We start from the raw sequence: 23,418 nt of genomic DNA, 5'->3' as shown, positions 1-23,418 counted from the left end.
TACAAAACAAATGGTAATATTTATAAAAACATGATGAGATAATGGGAATGAGATCAAGATATATGAAAAATATTACAGAGAGGCATACAAATTTAAGATCTCCAAAATTGAACTTATTCAAATTTTATTTTAATTCAAAAAATTTAAGTATTCCGTTAGATACAGTTGGAAAGGGGGAAAGGGTCTACAAATTGTTCTACGAAGGGCACTTTCATAAAATTTATCAAAATATTTAATCTAGATATTTGTGTTCGATTGTATTTAACAGCCAAATCCTAAACAAACGCCTTTAGAAGTTCATTCCATTAGCCTTTCATTTAAAATTAATTCAGCTCTAATGTACATTTTTTGTTCGTTGAAAACAATTTTCGCCCACTGTGCCACATGGCCCGTTCCCACTGTGCCATGACCCAATGACCTAGAAAAAAAAAACGAAATATAGATAAACGTAAACGTAGCACGCTTGAAAGGCGCGCCTTAACGCTGCATTGTCGTTACGTCAAGGCACAGGTGGCAACGCTGCAGCATTCACAATGGCCAGCGAGACCCACTCGCCCAGTACTGCGCCTGTGCGCAGAGCAGTGTTACCGTTAAAAAACGAACGAGTTGCAATGCACACACACACACACGCGCGCAAGCGAGCTTTCATTGAGGCACTCATTCAACAAAAATATATGCTTATCCTTGCCACGGCGCTGCTCAGTTTCAGTTCAGAGGCTCTCGTTCGGTGGCACACACGCTGGGCTCGTCGCAGGGCAAGAATAAATAAAAAAAAATACAACTAACAGAATTCACAAATCACAAGCAAAAGCAAATCACAAGCAAAAAGGCTGTGCTCAACACGGAAAAAAAGTTATAAACAAAACGAATTAAAACCAACAACAACAAAAAAAAAACACACAGCAGCAGCTGAAGCAAACGCCGTGGTCGTTCATTGTACGTATTCGTAACGGGCGTGTGTGTGTGTGCGTGCGTGCGTGTGTGTGTAGTGAGCATGTGTGTGTTGAGTACATAATAGGGCCATGGAGTTTTATTGAAAAACGAGAAAGAAAAGAAAAAGCAAAAAAAAAAAAAGAAATGCCATTGCCTGCCACTGGGCGATATATAGGCAATACCAGGAAATCTCAGAGGCCACACACAGAGTGCAAAAAAGTTTCATGCAAATACGTTGGCCATGTGGGCCAGGCGACAGAGCGAAAATCAAAGCAAATTGTACTCAGCCAAATTGTGTAAATAGCGCCACAATCGAGCACATAATAAATTAATAAATAAATTATATATATACAGAGCCAGCAACAACAACAGCCGACCTCCGCAATTTGGCATAGGTGTGTGAGAAAGTGTGTGCAAAGAAGAAAAAAGAAAAGAAGAGCAGAGAAAAGGACGAGGCGAAGGCAACGCGCGCGCGCCTTCACTGTGTGAGTGTAAAATGCGTGGGTGTGTGTGAAAGGTGTAAAAAATGTACATTTTGTGAATTGGCCACATATAAAAAAAAAATAGCAGAGAAGAGAAGCAGAGAAAACGAGTAACGAGTGTAACCAAAAACAACAACAACAACAACAACGACAACAGCTAACGTAACGGCAACGACAACGACAACCGTTATATTTAGCCGCCGCCGAGTCATTATACGACCTACTAACACAAACACGCACACTACGCACAAATGTAGCCCAAGTTATTTGCTGGTGTTGTTGTTATTGTTGTTGCTTACATATTGCGTATAAAGCAAATTTACAACTAAGCAAAATGCACACAGATCTCGATATCGGTAACAATATAAATCATAGCAAGTGCGCACTGCCAATGCGCCGTCAGCAGCAACAGCACTTTTATCAGCACACAACTCGTCCACCCACGCAGTGAAATTAATTATTAATTACAACAGCAACCAAAAAAAAAAATACACCAACAAATAAACAACAGCAAAGTAAGCACCGCTTTTTGTTTTAAGTTCTCTTTAACACCAGCAACATTAGCCAAACAATTTTGTATGCATTTGCCAATATTTTTGTTTTGAGCGCTCATCACTAGCTATTGCACAGCGCCAATATATCGATAATATTGTGTGTGTTTTTATTAATCGATCGAAGCTCAGTTAGGTGAAACGCCTGCCTTTGCCTTTGCAGCTTGGCTTTGCTTAAGACACGGCCATTGCGCTATCGTTTGATTTGAAATTATTGCTTTTAGATAATTGTCGATGAGCTCAGGCATATATCGATAGTATCGCTGCCATGCAAAACTATTGGCACGAGCAACTTGGCGCACACGCATAACTAAAACAAGTTGAAGAAGCAGCAGCAGTAGCAGCAGAGAGAGAGCGCATCCAATTGGACTGTCAGACGGACGCGCACGTACGTACGGTTTGTGTTACAGCGGCACTTTGCCTGGGCGCCCTCCTTCTCCCGGTACCCATAAAAATTCAAACAAAAGCAAACACAAATTAAATGTAATTAAGTGCATTTAAATTTGATGCTTACGTGATTTGTGTATTAGTGCGTGTGTAAGTGTATTCTGTGCGTGTCAATACGCCAAATAATGAGCGTGCGGTAGGCCGACAATTTCATTCATTTAACTTTGTTTCATTTCGCTGGTAAGCGAAATGCACAAAACAAAAAGAAAAAGGACGACAATGTTGAAAATTATATAGCTAGTTTCATATTCCTCACTTTATGTGTGCCGCTTGGGGCTGCCCTTTTATTTCGCCAAGTTAATGTAAGCAATTTCGCGTGTGCCTTTCGCCTCTCTTTCATTGCCGCGTGTACGTGTGTGTGTGTGTGTGTGTGTGTGCATTGGTGTTGGTTGGTTCTGATTGGAGCTGGTGTTGTTGCCGTCATCAGTTCCAGTTGGGGCCGCATTTGTTATGTCAATAATTAACAGTAAAATTTACGAAAAGCCATGGCAAAAAGGCAACAAAACGCTGCGTAAGGCGTGCTACACAGCTGTAAGCCCGTTTTCTAGGGCTGCAATTGACTCGTGTCTGTCCAGGGACACCCAAGCAGTTTTCTTCGTTTCGTTTTTTTTCATTTCTTTTTTTTTGTCATGTGTGTCCTCATGTGTTTGTGTGTGTGTGTGTTGTTGCGCCCCACTCTTGCGGCCTGTGGCAGCAATTGCATTTGGCAATCACACGGAAAATTGATTTTTTGCCAAATGCGCGAACATTTTGCTGCATATTTGTATATGCCTTGCGTTTTGCTTCTTTTTATTTTTACTACTTTCCTGCCTATTATCGAGCATTCCAATTGGCTTGTACAGCTGCTCGACGTTTGTCCAATTGGCACATTGTGCGTTGTTGTTGATGCCGCAGCCGCTGCAGCTGCTGCCTTGTCTCCTCTTATTTTTTTTTGTATTACATTAAATATTTAAAGCATATGCAAATTTGAACAGTGGCAACATAAAAAAGAACGTACCTACTGTGCGGCCTTAACGCGCTTGTTATTGTGACTGCCGCTGCCGCTGCCGCTGTCGCTGTCGCTGCCGCTGCCGCTGCTCTCAGTCATGACGTCGCTCAGCGCGTGGCGTGCGTCCGTTTTTTGGCTTAAGTGTCGCGTAAATCTTTATGTGTGGTGGCAAGTGCCCATTTTATATTTTTTTTTTTTGGTTGTACCCTTTTTTTTTACTACCTTTTTACATTATGAAGCACTTGCAAACACCCTCGCATACGCACACACACACACACACACACTGCAATCAACCGCTTTCTGCTCAATTCAAATGCATTTCGATTGCTTTTACCTCTCTTCAAGCGCGTCTCTGCCCGTGTGTGTGTGTGTGTGAGTGCACTCAACTTGTGAACTGCGATTCTTAAACGCCATTTTTCGTTGATTCCTTGTGCCTACATACTTCTATTTGCGTTTGTGTATGTGTGTGTGTGTGCGTGTGCGTGTATGTGTTTGCTGGTGTATTTGTGTGTGTGTGTTTGCCACCTTAAGCTGTGAACGCTACTTCCTTTTGTGCACGAGCGCGAACGCGCCCCTTTAACCTGTCGCCTCCCTAGAGCTCCACTTGCTGCGACACGTGCCCAATTGTGCCGCAACAAATTTACTCTACTTTTTGGCTTTTGCTCCGTTTTTCGTGTACAATTGTCTATAAAAGCTTTGTGACCTGCATGCTATATGTATATGTGTGTGTGAGTATGTGTGTATATGCGTGTTGCTTTGAACTCCTTTTGGCTTAGGGTGACCAGACTTCAAATATACTGAAACTCATTTTGGCTTCTATGGCGTGTAGAAATATTCTTACAAAGAGTTTTATATATTTTTGTCAAAACGACTGACAGATCGAACGAGACGCCTTTAAATAAAGGATATATATGTACATATATTCATGATCAGCATTGTGCGCAGTGGGGATATAATCAAGTCTGTCTTGGTACATATGGCAGCATATAGTATTTCGGCAGTATATAGTATTTAAAGGCTAGATCAATCCGGAGGACAAACCATGATTTTCCACATGTTAAATTTTGGGTACATATTACACAGAGAGAAAAACGGCGGACTAATGACAAGACTTTTCGTACTTGATGCTGTACCAAAAAATGCATTACGTTTTAAGCTGGAATATTTTTTTTAAGGCAGTCAAAACAATTTCCTATATGTAACAACGCAGATATAGTCACGATCAAACATAGAGCGCTTGTATTAACAATCATTTACATATATCCCACGTCTATTGAAGAGTTATAAAAATAGTGTGTAGAGATGAATGTAATAGGCAGACAGAGGTATCTGTGACCCAATCAGGCATATGGTAATGCCAGGAAAATCTTAAAAAAATCTATACTGAAATCTAGATTATCACCTAAACAGATCTCATTGCCCTTTTAAAAGCTAGTTTAGTAAAAAAAAAATACATGTTTTTATTATTATACAATATATATATTAAAAATAATTAACATACAGAAATGAAAGCGATTTGCAGATAAACTTTTCTCAACCTTTTTATACCCTGAACCCATTAAAAATGGGTATAAGGGTATATTGTATTTGTGCAAAATCGAAATGTTTGTAACAGGCAGAAGGAAGCATCTCCGACCCCATAAAGTATATATATTCTTGATCAGCATTAATAACCGAGTCGATCTAGCCATGTCCGTCTGTCTGTCCGTCCGTCCGTCCGTCCGTCCGTCCGTATGTATGAACGCAAGGATCTCAGAACCTATAAGAGCTAGAGTCTGAAATTTTAGATGTAGATGCTCCTAGCTCCCGCGCAGATCGAGTTTGTTTCCGATAATCGATAACTTACTCCGAGCAATCGATAAAAATCGATATCGATATCCTGTTTTTTGGGCAATTTTAGAAAATAATAAGAGCTAGATTTACCAAACTTGGCATATAGCTTCTAAAATAGAATATATACATATATTCATTTGATGTTGGAAGAAGACGGTTCAGAGTATTCCCTGGAGCTCCCGACTAGAACCTCTTACTTGTTTGCTTGTTAGTTAGTCTAACTAAAATGGGGCTTCTCAATAACTATCTAAGAATCAAATTATGGAGAACAAAATTCAAAGTTTTCGATCTTTATGTATTCCACAAGAATAATTGATTGGCATTTTTGTTTTCACCTCTCAAATTAGTGTTATTATCCACCTTTATGGATTTGAGTAATGCGCCGTTGAGTCCCATTTTTTTTTTTATAGCCAGAACTGTTTGCCACTTCATCCAATCGATTGGCAAGGTCAACGCCAGCTGCTGATAACCATAACCATAAACAGTCAATGTGGTTGAGGTTGTTCTTGTTATTGTTCTTTTTGTTGTTGTTGTTGTTGTTGTTATTATTTACTGGGCGCAATTAAAACTTGTTGATTGTGGGCGACGCTCAGGTTGGAAGAGACAAACAAACGCCCAGACAGAGAGAATCAATTTGATTTATTTGACAGACTTACAAGTGAAATAAAAACAAGAACGAAAGGCCCTTTTATGGTTTAGTTGGACGAGAATCTGATTTGAAGTAAAAATTAAATAAAATACATATTTTAGTTCTACTTATTCTGAGGTTCGAGCAGCTAGGCAAACATCAAGTGAGCTGTATTTTTTTAATATCTAAAAAAAGCATTAGAAATATTAAAGATTATATAAAACAATTATAAATAAGAAGAAAATCAGTGAAAGCCATCCGCGGCTCCATACTTTTATCCTGCTGAGAGGAATGTCCTTTGACAAGAAATGTTGAAAATAACATAAACAAGTAAGAGGTTCTAGTCGGGAGCTCCCGACTAGGGGATACCCTGAACCCTCTTCTTCCAGCATCAAATGCATATATATATTCTATTTTAGAATCTATATGTCAAGTTTGGTAACTCTAGTTCTTATTATTTACCAAAATTTCCCAAAAAAACAGGATATCGATATCGATTTTTATCGATTGCTCGGAGTAAGTTATCGATTATCGGAAACAAGCTCGATCTGCGCGGGAACTAGGAGCATCTACATCTAAAATTCAAGTCTCTAGCTCTTATAGGTTCTGAGATCCTTGCGTTCATACATGCGGACGGACGGGCGGACATGGCTAGATCGACTCGGCTATTTATGCTGATCAAGAATATATATACTTTATGGGGTGGGAGATTCTTCCTTCTGCCTGTTACATACATTTGGATTTTGCACAAATACAATATATTCTTATACCCATTTTTAATGGGTTCAGGGTATAAAAACTTGGGCTTAAAATAAGCTGTTTATCAGCAGAGCTTTCACTGTATTTCGATTAATATTAAATATAAAATTGATTTTTATTCTATAAAAACTAATTTTCTTTTATGTTTCTCTTTGTCTTTTGCAGTTTCTGCTAAGGAAATCCCGTGGCTAAGAAATAATAAAAATTAAGTTCAAGCAAAAGAATTTTTGCAACCAAAAAGCTAAAACAAGTGCAACAAAAAGTGCTCAAAATCAAGAAAATAAATAATTATATTAATCAAAAGCCTCCCGCAAGCGAGTGAGGTGTGTGTGTGTGCAGCGCCTATGTGCCAGTGTGTGTAAGTGCTTCTGTGTGTGTGTGTGTGTGTGTGCGTGTGCGTCTGCGTGTGTGTGCGTGTGTGACTGGGACTAGAGCCAAAGAGTCGTCACAACGTCGTCCGCAAAACCTACGACATCAGCCGCTGCTGCTGCCGCCGCCGCCGCCTCCAAGGTAAAAACTCAACGCCAGACATCCACGCAAGGTTCGCCACCGCCGCCAGCAGCAGCAGCGGGAGCGGGAGCAGCAGCAGCGGGAGCAACTGCAGCAACAGCAACACGCAGCGGCGTACGCAGCGGCCACCGGCGTCGCAGTAGCAGCAGTAATCCAAACGCCGGCAACACGAAAGCGACCAGCGGCAGCGGTGGAGCTGGCTGCGCCGGCGTCGCTGGTGGCGGTGGTGGTGGCGGGGGCGGAGCTGGCGCTACGGCCAACATTAAGCAGAGCGTCAGTCGGAATAGCAATATACGCAGCAGCTCCTCCAATAGCACCATGGCATCGGCGAATCATCGGGGCGGGCATCGCGGCATCGCCGGCGCTGGCGCTGCCGATGGTAATCCGGCCGGTTTACAATTCGGTTCCGCCTGGTTTCAGCGCAAAATCAATCTAAGGCCGCAGCATCGTGGCGTCCATTTGGTCACCGAGGAGATACTTAGACAAATGCCGGAACTGACGCAATTCTCTGTGGGATTATGTCATATGCAAAGTAAGTAGAGAACTTCCTTAATAGCATTTGAAAACAATAGGTACTAATAACGGTATCCGTATAAAGTGCTTACCAGGTACATGGTAAATAGTACATTCTAAATAGTTATGGGAGAAGCAAATGGGCGTATTTTCGGAAACAATTAACTAGAATATACCCCAGAAACAATATGAATTTTCCATTAGAAGATGATATACGCATATAGGTAGAAATAGACTTAATTGACATATGTACATAAACAGCTATTACCAGGTACATGGTAAATAGTTTATGATACAAATTATGTTATATGTAGATTGAAAAAGACACGTACTGTCATTAGAATATGGCTTATGTATTTAAGTAGACATATACATGCGTACATAACAAATGAAAAACTAACAGGTACATGGTAAATAGTACACGATACACGCACGTACTGCTATTAGTAGATGATATATACATATAGATAGAAATGCACATTCGGACAGTATGAATGCATGGTACATGGTAAATAGTACATGACAAATAGTATAACAGTCTTGTACTGCCAGTTACCAGGTGGTACATAGTGCATGTCAAATTCTTAATGCGTGTTTGTGCGTATTTTGAAAAGCTAGTATTGTATTCGTGTTGAGCCATGCCTTAAAGGTTCCTGGTTCCTAGTTCCTGGTAAATGCTCCTCGCTTCAAACGTCTTTAACTTGTAGAGTGCTCAGTCTCTGGTAAATGCGCCTTCTAAATTTCCACAACTTTCCACTGCGATATATTCAGTTCCCGATAAACATATTCTTACATTTTAAATGTTCGATGGTAAATATTACACATTAGGTAGAACAAGAGCTATACAAAGCGTGAATCAAGTTTCCACGAGTTTGCTTTTTGCCGAAACTATCTAATTTCTTTCACCATGACACAAATTCTTTTGGCATCCGAGATTTGAAATAGGTTTCCAAGCAAAGCGGCTTTTAGCCCAAAAGTTCAGCTGAACAAACAACAAAATGCAAAACTTGAATAGCACAAAGCACAAAAAAATATATATATGTATATATAAATTGAGCTAAAAGTTAAAAGTTGCATTCGGAGGGACACTTTTAGATATTTTGCCAGCAAAAGCAGTTCATTTAGGTTTAGTGGCAGTAACTGGGTTAAGTGACATACACATCCATACACATATACATATATATATATAAAGGTTCTGCTTCCTCTTTGTCCTGCCTTTGGTCATCGGCTTTGTTGAGCGCCGAAAACTACGTTGACATCGATTTCATTTGGCACAAATTGTCCTGTCTATTGCTGCAATTCAATCGAACGCAAACAAAATAAATTGTCTACGTTTTCATTGAGTGCCTTAAATTCAAGACCAATGACAATTTTAGTTTGGACAGAAAGTCAGGCAAATATTTCGATAAATTTAGAAAATCATTTCAAATGCATACAACTAAAAGCTTGATTAAACCGGCTTGCAAATCATGATGTTAATTTAACAGCAGCTTGGTAACTTTACAAGTTAACATTTTTGTCATTTCTGATTTCAATATATCAACTTATAATCAATTTGGTTTTTTGGCAGTTTTATTAACTGAGAAACCATTTGGAAAAATTAAAAAAAAATTGTTTGAATCCATAAAAGGTACTGGGATACATTTTTTTTAAGTTTACATATTTAAGATTTAAATTTTATGGATTTAATTTACTTTAAATTCCTTGTCATCTATAAAGTAGGACAGGATCTTGATGTGCCGTGCTTACCAGGGCTGCAAAACAAGATATTTTTTAGGCTCTACTCTATAAAAAGGTTAGACAGGATCTTGATATACCCTGTTTGCCAGGATTGCAAGATAAAGAGTTTTTGGCAGGTGGAAGTCTAGAAAGTTTATGGACTGCGTATACTTTAACCTCTGTAAAGCGTCTAGACTAGCACTTACTATTTACCAGGGTTGCAAAACGGACAAAAACATTTTCATTGGTTCCGTTCACGATGCGAACTAGCTCCCGGCCTTAAGGATCGGTTCCTAAAGCAGGAGCTCGAACCAGGTTTTATTGTGTTCCTTAAACAATTGTTTGAGCTAACGCTTCAGTTTATAAGAAAAATATGAATTGGGGAATTGCAATTGCGGCTTAGCTTAATGCACGTTGCACTAATTCCCGTTCAAATTCTTGTGGCTCGACGACTTCTGACAGCTTCCAATGCGGCACGGAAAAAAACAAAGAAAAAAAAAACAAAAACAACAATGTGAGCCTCGAGCATTTGCGGTCTTGTTGACAGTTTGCATTACAATGGCAGGACGCGTTCCCAGTGCCGGGGCTCAGTATCGTTTCAGACATGGGCAAATAAATAAAATCGTATCATAAAACGCCAGTCGCAGCAGTCCGGAGGCAGGAGATGGCGGGCACAGAGTGGGGCTCGTTTTTTTTTTTTTTGTTGGCCAGGGCCCGCTTAGAAGGAGCCGCAAAGTGAAAAGCAATCGTCGTCGTCGTCATTTCTCATGTCTTCATGTCATGGCTCTGTGGCTATGGCGTGTGAATGCTCGAGGCAAACTTCTTCCTGCCAGCCCCCCCAATCCCCCATCAGCAGCTGTCCCTAATCCCCCTGCATGCAGTGCACACAAATCGTCTTAGCCCAGTCGAGTCTTTATTATGGCTATCTCTTTCTTTTAATACTCTTACAACGGCTATTACACTTTTGCACACTAAATGTGCAACGGACATCTGAAATATATTTGAAATATATATATTCTTGATCTTGGTATTGATATGATGTGTCTCTCTTGCTCTTAGTCTCTTCTTGGCTCATCGCAGAATTATATTATAAAGGGTTAAAAAATGGTAATGAATTAAGTTAAGCATCAGTTAACTATATTATATAGCTGCAAACGATCGAAAACTTGCTGTATAAAATAATGTTTTTGATTGAAGTAGCATGAAGCTGAAAGTTCGAACTCAGTGAAGACGATAAATAGAATATTTGAACCCATGAAAATAGATAAAAAAAAAAGGGATATATTAATTTTGTGTAAGACAGAAGGCAGCACATCCGACTCCATAAAAAGTAGATATATTTAAATTGTTTGCCCAAATATCTTCAACAAGGTGTTTTTTAGCACCTTGCAAGTTGATTGTGTTTAAGTAGAATTGCCCTTTTAGAAGGAATTTATCACATGAAATATATCGCACATTTATGTCGGCAAGGGTATTTAATCGTCGGCTGCCCGACGCAGAATTTCCTGTTATTCTTTTACTATAAAAGCACGTGTGTTTATTGTGCTGCAGCCCGCCTCGCGACCCACCTCTTGCACGCCAAAATGAATCTCTCTGTTACGTATGTGCATGTGTGTGTGTGTGTGTGTGAGTGTGTTTCTTGTTGTCTGGGGATCCGTTTTGGGTACGTGTGTATTGTGAACTGTAGTAAGCGGAATCTAATTGAGGTCAAGACATGTTTATTGATTTTCTTAAAAGGACTTCCTAATTAGACTCACTTTACTCAAATATGTGCATGTGTGGGTCTGTGTGTGTGCCTGTGTCTTTGTGTCTCTGTGTGTGTGTGTGTGTGTGTGTCCCCTCTTGAACGGAAGCAGGTTCGTGCCTGCAACTGCTTCTCTTTCCTTTGTCACCAGCCAGGTAAAATGTGCAGCGCCATCACAAATCAAATGCCAGTCAAATCCCCTTTACTAGCACCCCCCCCCCCCCCCCCCCCCGCCCCTCTCCTTTATCCACTCTCCTGCCCCGCCCAGCACCTGCAGCCCTGCACAAAACGGCACACAAAAAAAAGTTAATTTCAAAAAATTATTTCAAAGCAACCTTGCCATATGTTTTTTTCTTGTTGTCTTTTACTATTGACCTGAATACCCTGTCATTGTTTCTATGGGGAAATGCACACACACACACACTCTAAAATGAAAAAGAAGCAGCAGAAACTATGGAGAGAGAGAGACAGACAGGACCAAATTTAATGGTAACTTGTTAAATGACAAAAAGTATTACTCAAAGAATTTCCAACAAAAAAAAAAAGAGGAAGAAGGAAACAGGCAAAAATAATAAAAAAAACAAAATTTGAATACACAAAAAATGAATATAGTTAATGGGCCTTTCCTTCAAAATGCGCTATGATAATAAAATGTGTCTTCCCCTCCTCAATGTAAAATACTCATATTCCGAATGTTTCCGGTATTTTGGGTAGCCGGCGTTTCCCAAGAAACGAGCTCTAAATTCCATACTTAGATACATAGTAAAATATCGTATAGTGTAGTCTAATGTAGTGTAGTACAGTGTAATATAGCTGAGTATATAAAAGTATAATATAGTATAGTAAATGACAATATAAACGCGAGATGAGTTTTGTATTATAATATCTTTGGTATGGAATAGCATGGTATGATATAATATTATATATATGCTTTATAACATTATTACGATAATATTGCATATAATATTGGGTTACTTGACTTTTTGATCAAATCTTTAAATGCTTTTGTTTATTCTTGTAATTGTGTACTCTGAAAGATTTGTCTGGGCCCTATTATGGTAATCCCTAATGATAAGTCTTATGAATCAACTTTGTTTCGGGACTATTTTTCCATACTCCTTTATAAGAACAGAATAAAATTGCAGAGTAGTTGTGTTTCTGATAGACTTTTTTATATAATAGTTTCTATATTTATAATTAATGATTCATGGTTCAAATTCAAAAGACTTATTATTTTACTGCCTCAGGTTCAAATTCCTTCGCCCTCTCCCTCTCTATCTCTCTCCCAATCTGCCTCTCCCTGTCGCAATTTGCTGCATAATCGCAAGATCATATAAATGGCTCAACTTCAATTTATAACCCGAGCATATTTTTCAAAGCTATCCGACTGCGACGGCGACGACGACGAAGAAAGGAGTCCCCAATGTCCTGTGCGTAGTCGAAACACCAAATAAATCAACTGAAACCGAAAGTGGGTCTGAGAAAACGGCTGGAATGGGAGCCAACATGGCGAAGCCTTAACATTTCCTATGTGTGTAGTGTGCGTGTGCGTGTGTGTGTGCGTGTGTGTGTGTGTGTGCGTGTGTGGTGTGGGCGCCAAAAGTTGTCGTTTTTATTGGTGACAGCACATCGTTGCGAAAAAACAAAAGAAAGTAAGAAAACAGGAAAGAAAATCGTTTTAGTTTGTTCTCCTTTATTTTTATTGAATGCCTCGAAGTATAAATAATGTTGCAGGCCAGTTACAAGAGACACCCTTTTATTGCGACTAACTATAGCTTTACAATTTATTTATGACTCCCTGTGCTTTTTTGTGATTAAATATAGTTTGCTGTGACATATTTACGAATAATCAATTGGAAAAGAAAACGATTTTAATCTGTATATTGAATGAATTTTGATTTATCATGTACCTGTCAAAGTTACCAGCTACCTTGGCTTGCTGCTAGAAATGATATTTTGCATTTACTTGTTACCATTTCTTCTTCCTGTCATTTTTATTTTTATTGATTATCAGACAAATTAATATAGTATTTCATGTATTTATTATATTTTTACTTTCCATGTTCCTGGTAAAGTTACCAGCTACTTTAAATTGTTGTTAAGCCCAAATTCGGGCTTTGGTGGTTTTATAAGATAAACTACCAAGCAATATTTTATCATGTAACTCATTGACATGTGGTTGTTAGAACTTCCAGTTAACTAACATGAACTCTGACAGGCACCTGAGAAAATGCGCCTTTTTTTTTTGGCTATTTCTTTTCGATTTTTGTTTCGCTTTTTGGCTTCGCTAATTTCCCATGCTCCGCATCAAGGACACAGGCACTGGCGAATCGAAACCGAAGCAAACGATGCCAGGACATCAAAATGTGCCATGTGTGTGTCAGGCTTTTATTTTCCATTGGTTGCCAGAGGCTAACCTCCCCGTCCATCGGCGACGAGACTCCATAGGCCCAGCGGCGCCTCTAACATTAAAAATTGTTTCGCTTATGAGCCGCAAATGCTACGCTAGCCAATAAATCAATATTATTTATGCAAAAAAAAAAAAAAGGCAAAAGAAACAACAACAGGAGGGCGACACGAACAAGAACAAACATTTACGTTTGTTTGCCATGAACAACTTGAACTAGTTCTTTGTGTTCTATGTGTGTGTGTGCGTGTGTGTGCTAGGGTAGCTTAATTATACCCTAGCATTTGGCATTAAGGATTCTGCGATCGTTAGAGTATGGCTTACAGTTCTAGTTGAAAACATAATTATGCTTAATCAAACTTTGGAATTACGAAACTCAGAATACAATATTAATATATAGGCAAGTTTTGAACAACCTGATCCTTCAGGAACATATAGCTCCCATAGAAATTATCGACAGAAATGAAAGTTTTTCTACGAACAACATTTTTGTTCTTCAAATAAACGAGTTTAAGTATGCCTCTTATATATTATCTATATCCTCTTCACAGCGTACTACTATAACCTATATATTTTGCATACTTGGCTTTAGTCCACAAAGGGTATTTAGCCTTGAGGCACAGTTAACTTGTTTTAATGAGTGTTTAGTAGGTGCGCTTGCCCCTGGCGTCTCGTGCTACTAAACCTGCCCAAACCCCCCCCCCCCCCCCCCCTGCGGCTCCTACACCCCTCCGTCCAATGCGGCAGCTGCTCCTGCGCCTGTTTGCATGCCACACATTTTTTTTTCGGTAGCTTCTGCTTTCGGCTCTTGACCACAAAATGTTGCCAACGCGCTGGGTAATAAGGTTGATGTATTTAAGCGTTTTGTGCTGCGCTATATCATGTAATATGCACACACTAAACTACACACACACACACACACACACAGGCACACACACACAATTGCTACTTATGTATGCACATGCATATATGAATGAATGAGAAGCACAAGCGAGCCGCATGTCCATTGTTCAGCATTTGCAGCAGACGCTTGTGCCTGTGTGTGTGTGTGTGTGCGTGTGTGTGTATTGCGGTTTTGCGCGCGTGTGTGTGCTGCTTATGCTGTCAGAATGTTTGACTTTGTATAATAAAAAAGGCCCCTTTTTAAAAACATTAGCAACTTTTGTAGTGCCTAAACGCGCCGCTAAATGTGAGAAGCCAACAACAACAACAACCAGACGAAGTAGAAGAAGAAGAACAACAACAACAACAACGACCACTCGAAATTTCACATCCAACTCCTACTCACACTCACATGCACATATACTACACACATGCATATGTGTGTGTGTGTGTGTTTACACATACTTTTGCACCCCTTGTCGCCACATTTCTGCAGCCAGCTGCCACTCAATGAATGCGCGCTACACTGCAAGAAAATGCGCTGCACATTGTATAAATAAAGCTTCTAGATACAAAACTTATAGCGTGGTGCAGTGTATGGGGAAACTTATTGGATAAATATAAAATAGACATGTATACAAATTTGTTTCGTCAAAATATTTATGCCAAACACTGTACATGCTATGCAGTATATATACACTCAGAGGCACTTTCCCAATTTCAAATTGTTTACAAATATATTATGAACACATATGTATATATAAAAACTATCTAGCTATTTATTATATAATATATTTATATTATGCTCATGCTTCCCATCTCAAGAACATGAAAAACCCCAATAACTTTTGTATCAAACATTGATCTGACAAATTTGCAACATATTTTCAAATGTTGTCCAGTTTTCTTGCAGTGTATTAAAACGGACTCTGGGCTTTTGCCACTGATATGCGCCTTCATGTGTTTCCCTAGGCACATCTGCCCATTGGCAAACATGGCCGAGACCCCTGCGCCCCTCCCTTCCAGCACATAGCTAAATCATATTAAAGCTAACACCTGCCCCTTCCCTCCTGTCCTTTGTTGCGGCATGAAAATAGTGTCATTTGAGTGAGAGAGCGTGAATTCCCTCTCTTAGCCACTCGAAGGCCGCAGCACGGAGGCACGCACAATGATGTTAACGCATTAACATATTTATAGTTGGCACACTTACATAAAATATACATATATATATATATATATATATATATATATATGCACCTGTCCGATCTGGCGGCAACACAGCCTCAGTCGCGTCAACTAATTGCGGTCGCTGCCCGCCTCCTTCTGCCACATGCCTCCTCTTCAATCTGGCCAACAGTTCTTGGCCGAAATCAATTTGCAAATTTGTGCGGGGGCCCCGCTGCCTTTGGCTGTCAGTTTTGAGTTCATTTTCATTTGCAATGTCCGTTTGTCCATTTGAGATTTTGCTTTGGGCTTGTTTATCATCCCCTCCCCAGCCACATGCTCTCTGTCATCCTGCCGCATTCTGTCTCTTTATTCTGCCTGTTCGTTTTGTTTCTTATACCCTGTAAGCATTTAAAGGGGCTAATATGTGTTTGCCCGAATGTGTGTAACAGACAGAATAAGGCATAGTGATTTTTTTCTGATTTATCAATAGCTTGCTCTATTTAGCTGAAATCGATAAATATCGATTTTGCCGTGGTCTCGAGTTTTTAAATGATTTTTGAATTTGATGCATTCCATTGGCTACGTTACAAAAAGAAAGTTTCCTTCAAATTATTGATAACTGGTTCAATTTTCCAGAAATCGATAAATATAGCTTTCATCTGGGTCTTGGTTTTTTATACCCTGAACCCATTAAAAATGGGTATAAGGGTATATTGTATTTGTGCAAATCCAAATGTATGTAACAGGCAGAAGGAAGCATCTCCGACCCCATAAAGTATATATATTCTTGATCAGCATCAATAGCCGAGTCGACCTAGCCATGTCCGTATGTCTGTCCGTCCGTCCGTATGTATGTATGAACGCAAGGATCTCAGAACCTATAAGAGATAGAGACTTGAAATTTTAGATGTAGGTGCTCCTAGTGCCCGCGCAGATCGAGTTTGTTTCCGATAATCGATAACTTACTCCGAGCAATCGATAAAAATCGATATCGATATTCTGTTTTTTGGGCAATTTTGGTAAATAATAATAAGAGCTAGAGTCACCAAACTTGACATATAGCTTCTAAAATAGAATATATATATGCATTTGATGTTGGAAGAAGAGGGTTCAGGGTATCCCTTAGTCGGGAGCTCCCGACTAGAACCTCTTACTTGTTTTCTCTAATTTTTCGAGCTTCTAAAGACACAAAATATGCTATATTAGTTATTTAACAGCTTAGATAATTAAGGCTTATATCAATTATAAAAATCTCTAAACTAAATGCTGTGATAAGAAATACGAAAGATTTTTCTTTAAGAATTTTCCATAGTCCAGAGTTGGGATGGTGTGAACCGTAAACAAGTAAAACAATAATACAAGTGCCTTTTGCGACAGCTCGTAGGCAATACAGGGTGTCTCCCAGTCTGCCATCTGCAACTAATGCATTCCTGTGCTTGTCTGTGATACATTAAAATTCCTGTTGCCCATTTACACATGTCCAACATGACATAATCGTTTTTTCGGAAATTATTTAGCAAGGCCTCCAAAAACTTGAAACCTCAACTTTGATAGACACAAACAAAAAAAAAACACACACACACCACACACTCTTAAACATGTGAAGCGTTTGGGGGCTCCGAATGACATCTCTGGGATTTGATAATAAACTAATTTGCGCTGCGTTCCACTCTCGTTTATTGTCAGCTCTTTTATTCATAAATATGCAATTAGTGTGTTACGAGCGCTCTATTGCTCTATTTATTATTAAAACTAAATGATTTTAAGTACTAGTATTCAATTTAAATGTTTGTCGGCTCTACGCTGGCAGTCGGCCAATTGCCCAGCCGACGTTTTTGGTGTGGCGAGAGCGAGGTCTTCGACAAAATGTAGGCTTTGAAATATTTGTCGAAATGCCGCAAAGTCAAACCAGACATGAATTGGTCATGTTCAGGCAAAAGCAACAGTCAAAGGTCTCTAACTGGGTCTGCGCCATGTCAAAGAATTTTTGCGGAAATTTACTCAACTGGCTAGCGAATTTCTTAGTCAATTTTAATGCCTTCGAATTGCAGCAGACAGCACTTGGGTATTAAATGTGCCATCCATCGGACTGTTGAATGATTTATTGGTGAAAAACAAAGTACTCGAATCCATGCCTGATTGCATTATTTTTCTTAATCGTTTAATTTTTAAATTTTATTTGACTAATTAATTTGAATATTTAAAGAAGTTAGCTAAATACTGTTAGACCTTGCTTACGCTACGCTGTTAAAGTGACACTGTTAAAGCGTTATGTTAAGTATAGACTGTTAAAGAGACTGTTAATTGTAACTGTTAGATTGTAAGGATTAATGAAATTGCATATTGTAAATTATAAATTATTTATAAAAAATTGCACCTTTATATCCTGGCAGAGGGTATTATGATTTTGTCATGAAATGTGTAGCGCATAGAAGAAGACATCTGCGACCCCATAAAGTATATATATTCTAGATCATGAGCAGATCAACAGTCGAGTTTATAGCCATGTAGCCATGACAGCATGTCCGACTGTCTGTTTCTATGCAAACTAGTCTCTCAGTTTTATCGTCTTGAAACTTGCATGAAATACTTTTCGGGTTTTTCACCCGACGCGGCCTTTATATGTCTTACTATGCTCCTCATAACATATATATGGTAAATCTTATCAACATCGTACAATTATTTAAGTTCCTATATAGAAAAAATCGATTTTGTTTGACAAGATATTCCGTTTTTGAATATATTCTAATCAATATCAGCAGGATGCTGGCTCAAACCAAGAACAGAACTAACCTCTGTTTGGCAGCTCCGATTTAAATGCATTTACACATGCAGCTCAATGAGAGGCAAACAAATTTCTATCAAAATTTCCATTTTCATAACCAGCCTCAGACATTGTCTTATCATATAACATGTGCAAAAATGTTCAATTAAAGTTGATTGAAAATAAAAAAATGAAAGAAAAGAAAAGAAAAGTACAAACGTTTATAATTAAAATTCGTGTTAAATATTCTGGTTAATTAGCGTTGCAACTCAATTGGAAATAAATTGTGTGTGTGTTTGGGTTTGGGTTTGGCCCGCCCTCGTGCTGGTCTAATAACTGGGCGTCTATTATTCAGTTATTTGGCTAGCGATTTAAAGATTAATTAACAAATTAATTGACGCCGCATTCACTTTGTCTCAATTCGTTTTTTCTTCATCATATTTACAGTACTTCACACCTCGGCGAGTTTAGCGTTAAACGAGAGCTGGGATCCAGACGTCAGGTGAGCCATAGACATGCTTGATAAATTGAATTAACATCTATATATATGTTTAAAAATGCTTTTCATTTTTACAGAGACGATATGGAAATGATGTTGAATAAAATAGTTCCCGAAGGTTTGCCCTACAGGCATTCGTGCGAAGGACCCGACGATATGGTAGCTATACTTGATGAGTTTAGTTTACAGCCCTGCATCAAGTTAATCGAACAAGTATTTCGATCGAGCGAGTCAAGACTCAAACGATTTCGGCTCGAGCTGCATTCAATTGAGTCCGATCGAACAGAAACTTAGATCGAACATGTTGCATGTTCGATGATGAATAGTTCAATCGAACATTGTTTAGCTCGACTCGGAGGTTATGTGAGTTTGTTGCAAATGAATTAACTGATGCCGGGCTCTAGTATAGATGAATGTAAGGTACGTGAATTAACCTATTTAAATTGTTGCCTTTCAGCCCGCACACGTGAAGGCCTGCTTTTTGGGCAGCTCACTGACAATCCCCATTACCGATGGCAAACTCTCGCTGGGCACCTGGCAGGGCGTTTGGCTGTGCGAGCATCGCGATCAGGCCGGCAGCCGGAAGCTGGTCATCACGCTGACCGGCTGTCCGCGCGAACAGGCCGTACGCAGTCCGCTGTCACCCGTCTCGCCCATTGCGAGCACCTCCAGTTAGGGGCGGCCTCGCTCCACCCGCGACAGCCGGTAATCGCGGGGGAGCGACAATAATGGCATCATTTCGTCGAGGAAGTTGATACTACAAAAGAATTTAGCTAGAGCCACCGCACAGCAGCGAGCGGCGGCCGTAATTGCCGCTGGTCGTGGTCTAATTGGAGCAACTGCATCCGTTGCGGCGCCGGCGCCACCAGGTGCCGTGTTGCCCATCGATACGAAAACGCAACGTTTGCTGTTGCGGCAGCGTTTGCATTTGAATTTAAATTTAAATGTTAACGAAACGCTGCAGGATGGCGTTGATATTGATGATGTTGATGAGGATGTCTGCGACGACGACGACGACGATGATGATGATGATGATGATGATTATGATCAGGTGGAGGATGACAGCGTCGCGGATGTCGTCGATGCTCAGGGCAGTGGGCATCGCCGTGTTGGTGATAATTTACAAACCGTCACAACAGTGCCTCAAACCAAACAACAACAACAACTAAGACATAAGATCACCGCAACAACAACAACAACAACCAGCTCATCAACAGCATCCAATAGCGCATTAGCTAAATTCAATCGCATACTCGACTCTGCTAAACTGGAGCCACATCGCGCCTCCTCCGCGTTCAGCAGCGCCACGCTGCAGCAACGCCTCGCGCTGGCTTATCCAGAGCTGCAACAACAACAACAACAACAACAACAGCAGCAACAACAGCAGCAGCACGAGTTGCGGCAAATCGACAACCTCCCACGTGGCATTGCCGTCGTTAGCACTCCATTAACCATGCAAGCACTAGACACTATAAAAACCAAGACGGCGGCAATGTTGGAACAGCAGCAACAGCACAACGCAGCTGATCAAACGAAACGAAATGATGTGCATTATTTGTTGAAACAGTTAAATAGTTTTAGTGATATAGAAGAAATAGAAATTGTTGATATGAAGCAAAGAAAGCAGCAGCAGCAGCCAAAGCAGCCGCGGCAGCAACAGCAACAACAACAACCGCAGCAGCAGCAACAACAACAACAACAGCAACAACAACCCTCACAACGCACAAGCAAAGCTGCCTGCTCCAGCTCGTTGGAGCTAATGCCCATGTCCCGCTCCATGCTGCCGCTAGCCTTGGGCTCGCCATCGACACAGTCGCACAAGGGCAACTTTATGGAGCATGCCGGGCCGGGTGAGAGCAACAGCTCGACACGTCTGCAATTCGATGATTATTTATTCGAATCGTGCCACTATTTGGAGACAAACTATTTTGCCGCTACCTATCGCACTGCCATGGTCGAGAGCTGCTCGCACGAGTTCCGGCCCTCGACCGCCACACCGCCGACGAGCGTGCGCTCCGACAGCTTCGAGCTGCACGAACTGCAGCCGTCGAGCGTTATATGCAAGGCGGCGGCGCCACCAGCCAGGCTGGATGCGGACTCACCGCCGCCGTATCAGGCCGAGGTGCGCATGACCAGCAGCGGCGTCCAGACTGAGCTGACCGTTGAGTCGCTCGCCCAGCTTAGCAGCAGCAGCAGCGGCAGCAGCGGGGCCAGTTCAGGCGGCACGCCTCAGGTGCCGCCGCTTTTCATATGCTGCTACACGCCCATCGATCGTTGGCGTGCCAGGCGTTTGGGCGCGGCAGCTGCCGCCAAGCGAGCCAATCCCGAGAAGCACGGACATCCCGTCTGACAGTGGATCCGCAAGTAAAAAACCAAAATAAAAACTGGCTCAAAAGCCGGCTGCGCTGTTTCATTTGCGATATCAACAAGAGATTCCATTTCGAAGACAGTCAATACAAAAAAACTTCGCCTAAATATTCATTTTCCAAACAACAATAACAAAAACATGTACAATTTTTTATACACACCCACACACAACCATTCGCACATTTTTGCAATACACTACCGGAAAAAAAAGGAAGAGTACATTTTGATAGACTTAAATTTCAACAACAACAAAAATCATTTGGAAATGTTGTATAAATAATGAAATGGAAAGGAAATTTAAAGCAGATGTCATAATAATTAAACGGCAATTGAATTGTTTCAATCAAATAAAATACAAAATTAAATGCAACAAAAAAAAAAACAAATTGTTAACAAAAAGCGCAAAAATAAACGCAAATTTGGAGCCGGCGAAGGAGCAGGAGAACGTGAGAGCTTGTATAGTAAGTTGTTTAATAAATATAATAAAATAACAAAATTAACTACTAACTAACTAATTAAACTGAAACGAGGCGGCGCACACGCCAACAAAAAAATATAATATCATGTTGTCCGCTTTCTCTGCCAAATGCATGAATCCAAAAACAAAGACAGAATAAATTGAATATGGCATGTTCCGAATTTCGTGCCAGCAAAATATTTAGAGCATAACTATTGAGTAAGCTAAAAATCAATTAAGAGCTAAACAAAATTACTAACCGAAATTGTGGCGAAAGTGTTTATCGGAACATGCTGTTCAGTCACATTCATCAGCCACAGTTCAGCTGCGTGTGCGTTTTATAGTCAAGTTATGCATCGATTTTATTATAAAAAAAAAAAAAAAAACAAAATAGCAATTGTTACAACAATTAACACTTAAATAAACTAACAAACAACTATGTTCCAATTTGCGCTTTCGCCACAATTTCGCAAAGATTTCTCTTGCATACTTCTTGGGGCAGCAGCTGCTCCAAAAAGTATGCTACACTTGTTATTGTGAAATTTTCGCAAAACTGCAATTCGGAACATAGTTAAATTTTTTTTTTTGTTTTTGTTAATTTAATTTGTAAGCCACAAGAAGAAGAAAAACAAAACCAAAAACTTGGAATTGTTCGAGCACAAGCAGCGACTGCTTTTAGTTTTGTTTTCTCATCAATTGTGAAACGAAAAGTAAAGAAGCAATATTAGTTATTAAACTTCTGTGAATCATGTGTAGAATTTTGTCAATTTGGTTCGTAAAGCTGGGAGAAGAAACAAAATATAAGCTTAACTATTCAATTAATTAATAACAAATAACATAACATAGACATAATATCACGAAGCTTAAATGAAGACACGCGCTTTAGTTGAACAAAATCCGTTTAGAACACAATAAAAATTCATTTTTTGTTTTTTCTCTGATTTTTTTTTTTTTTTTTTTTTTGTGTACAAAATACAACCTTAAATTTTTTAATTGGGCATATCAAATGCTGACATTATTGGAATGCTAGCAAATAGTGAATGCAATTTCAGGTTTTTCAGCTCAGTTCTTCCAAAATACAAAAGAAAAAGTAAAGCAAAAACACTAAAAATCTTAAATGATTACAAACGATACGAGTATAAAAGATGAGAATTAACAAAAAACACAAAAGAAACCAAACAAATGCCTTTTACATGCCCACACGTACACTAACGAAATGAAAAACAAACTATATACATTAACTAATGTTTATTAACAACAATTATAATCGGACTTGGTAGGCGTTCAGTTCAAATAATTACAAAAAAAAATGGTCACATATTTGTTGAATGTGAAACTCGGAACGCGGAATTACTTGTTGAAAATAACTGAGAACAACTATTGTTAAGTGGGTAAAAAATTAGCAAAGGAAAATACTTAAAAAAAAATAAACAAAGATAGACAAATAATATCTATTGTTGTATGTTTTATTCTGAAGCGCACGAAAAGTAATAAAAATAATAAATAAATAAATAAATAAACAGCAAAGGCGAAATAAGTACATGCAAATGAAATGTAGCTAAAGAAATGTTAAGGTAAAATTTTTGTAAACTTTTTGATATGTGATGATGATTTGAATAAATTAAAACCACAAATAAAATAATTACATAACTTAGCCGTAGATATTTAAACTAATACCATAAAAAACAAAAAACAAGCAAAGAAAATATAAATAATAAAAAATTCTTATAAAATAAAGTAGCGCAACGCAAAATTTAGTGCATAATGG

General features: G+C 39.4%; 1 protein-coding gene across 1 annotated transcript; it reads left to right on the top strand.

The window, feature by feature from the left end:
* The first annotated feature begins 7,431 nt into the window (after positions 1-7,431).
* Positions 7,432-22,563, top strand: LOC115760039 (AF4/FMR2 family member 4). Its single transcript, XM_030701207.1, is given in 4 exon segments — positions 7,432-7,663; positions 18,775-18,829; positions 18,904-18,985; positions 19,284-22,563. Coding segments are annotated over 4 exon segments (2,244 nt in total). The 5' UTR covers positions 7,432-7,449; the 3' UTR covers positions 21,177-22,563.
* The last annotated feature ends 855 nt before the right edge of the window (positions 22,564-23,418 follow it).

This window comes from Drosophila novamexicana, unplaced genomic scaffold (assembly GCF_003285875.2).
Source record: "Drosophila novamexicana strain 15010-1031.04,08,12 unplaced genomic scaffold, DnovRS2.1 tig00000387-arrow-pilon, whole genome shotgun sequence".
NCBI lineage: Eukaryota > Metazoa > Arthropoda > Insecta > Diptera > Drosophilidae > Drosophila > Drosophila novamexicana.
The sequence above is the reverse complement of the archived record's forward strand: the minus strand, read 5'-3'. Positions and strand labels throughout refer to the sequence as shown.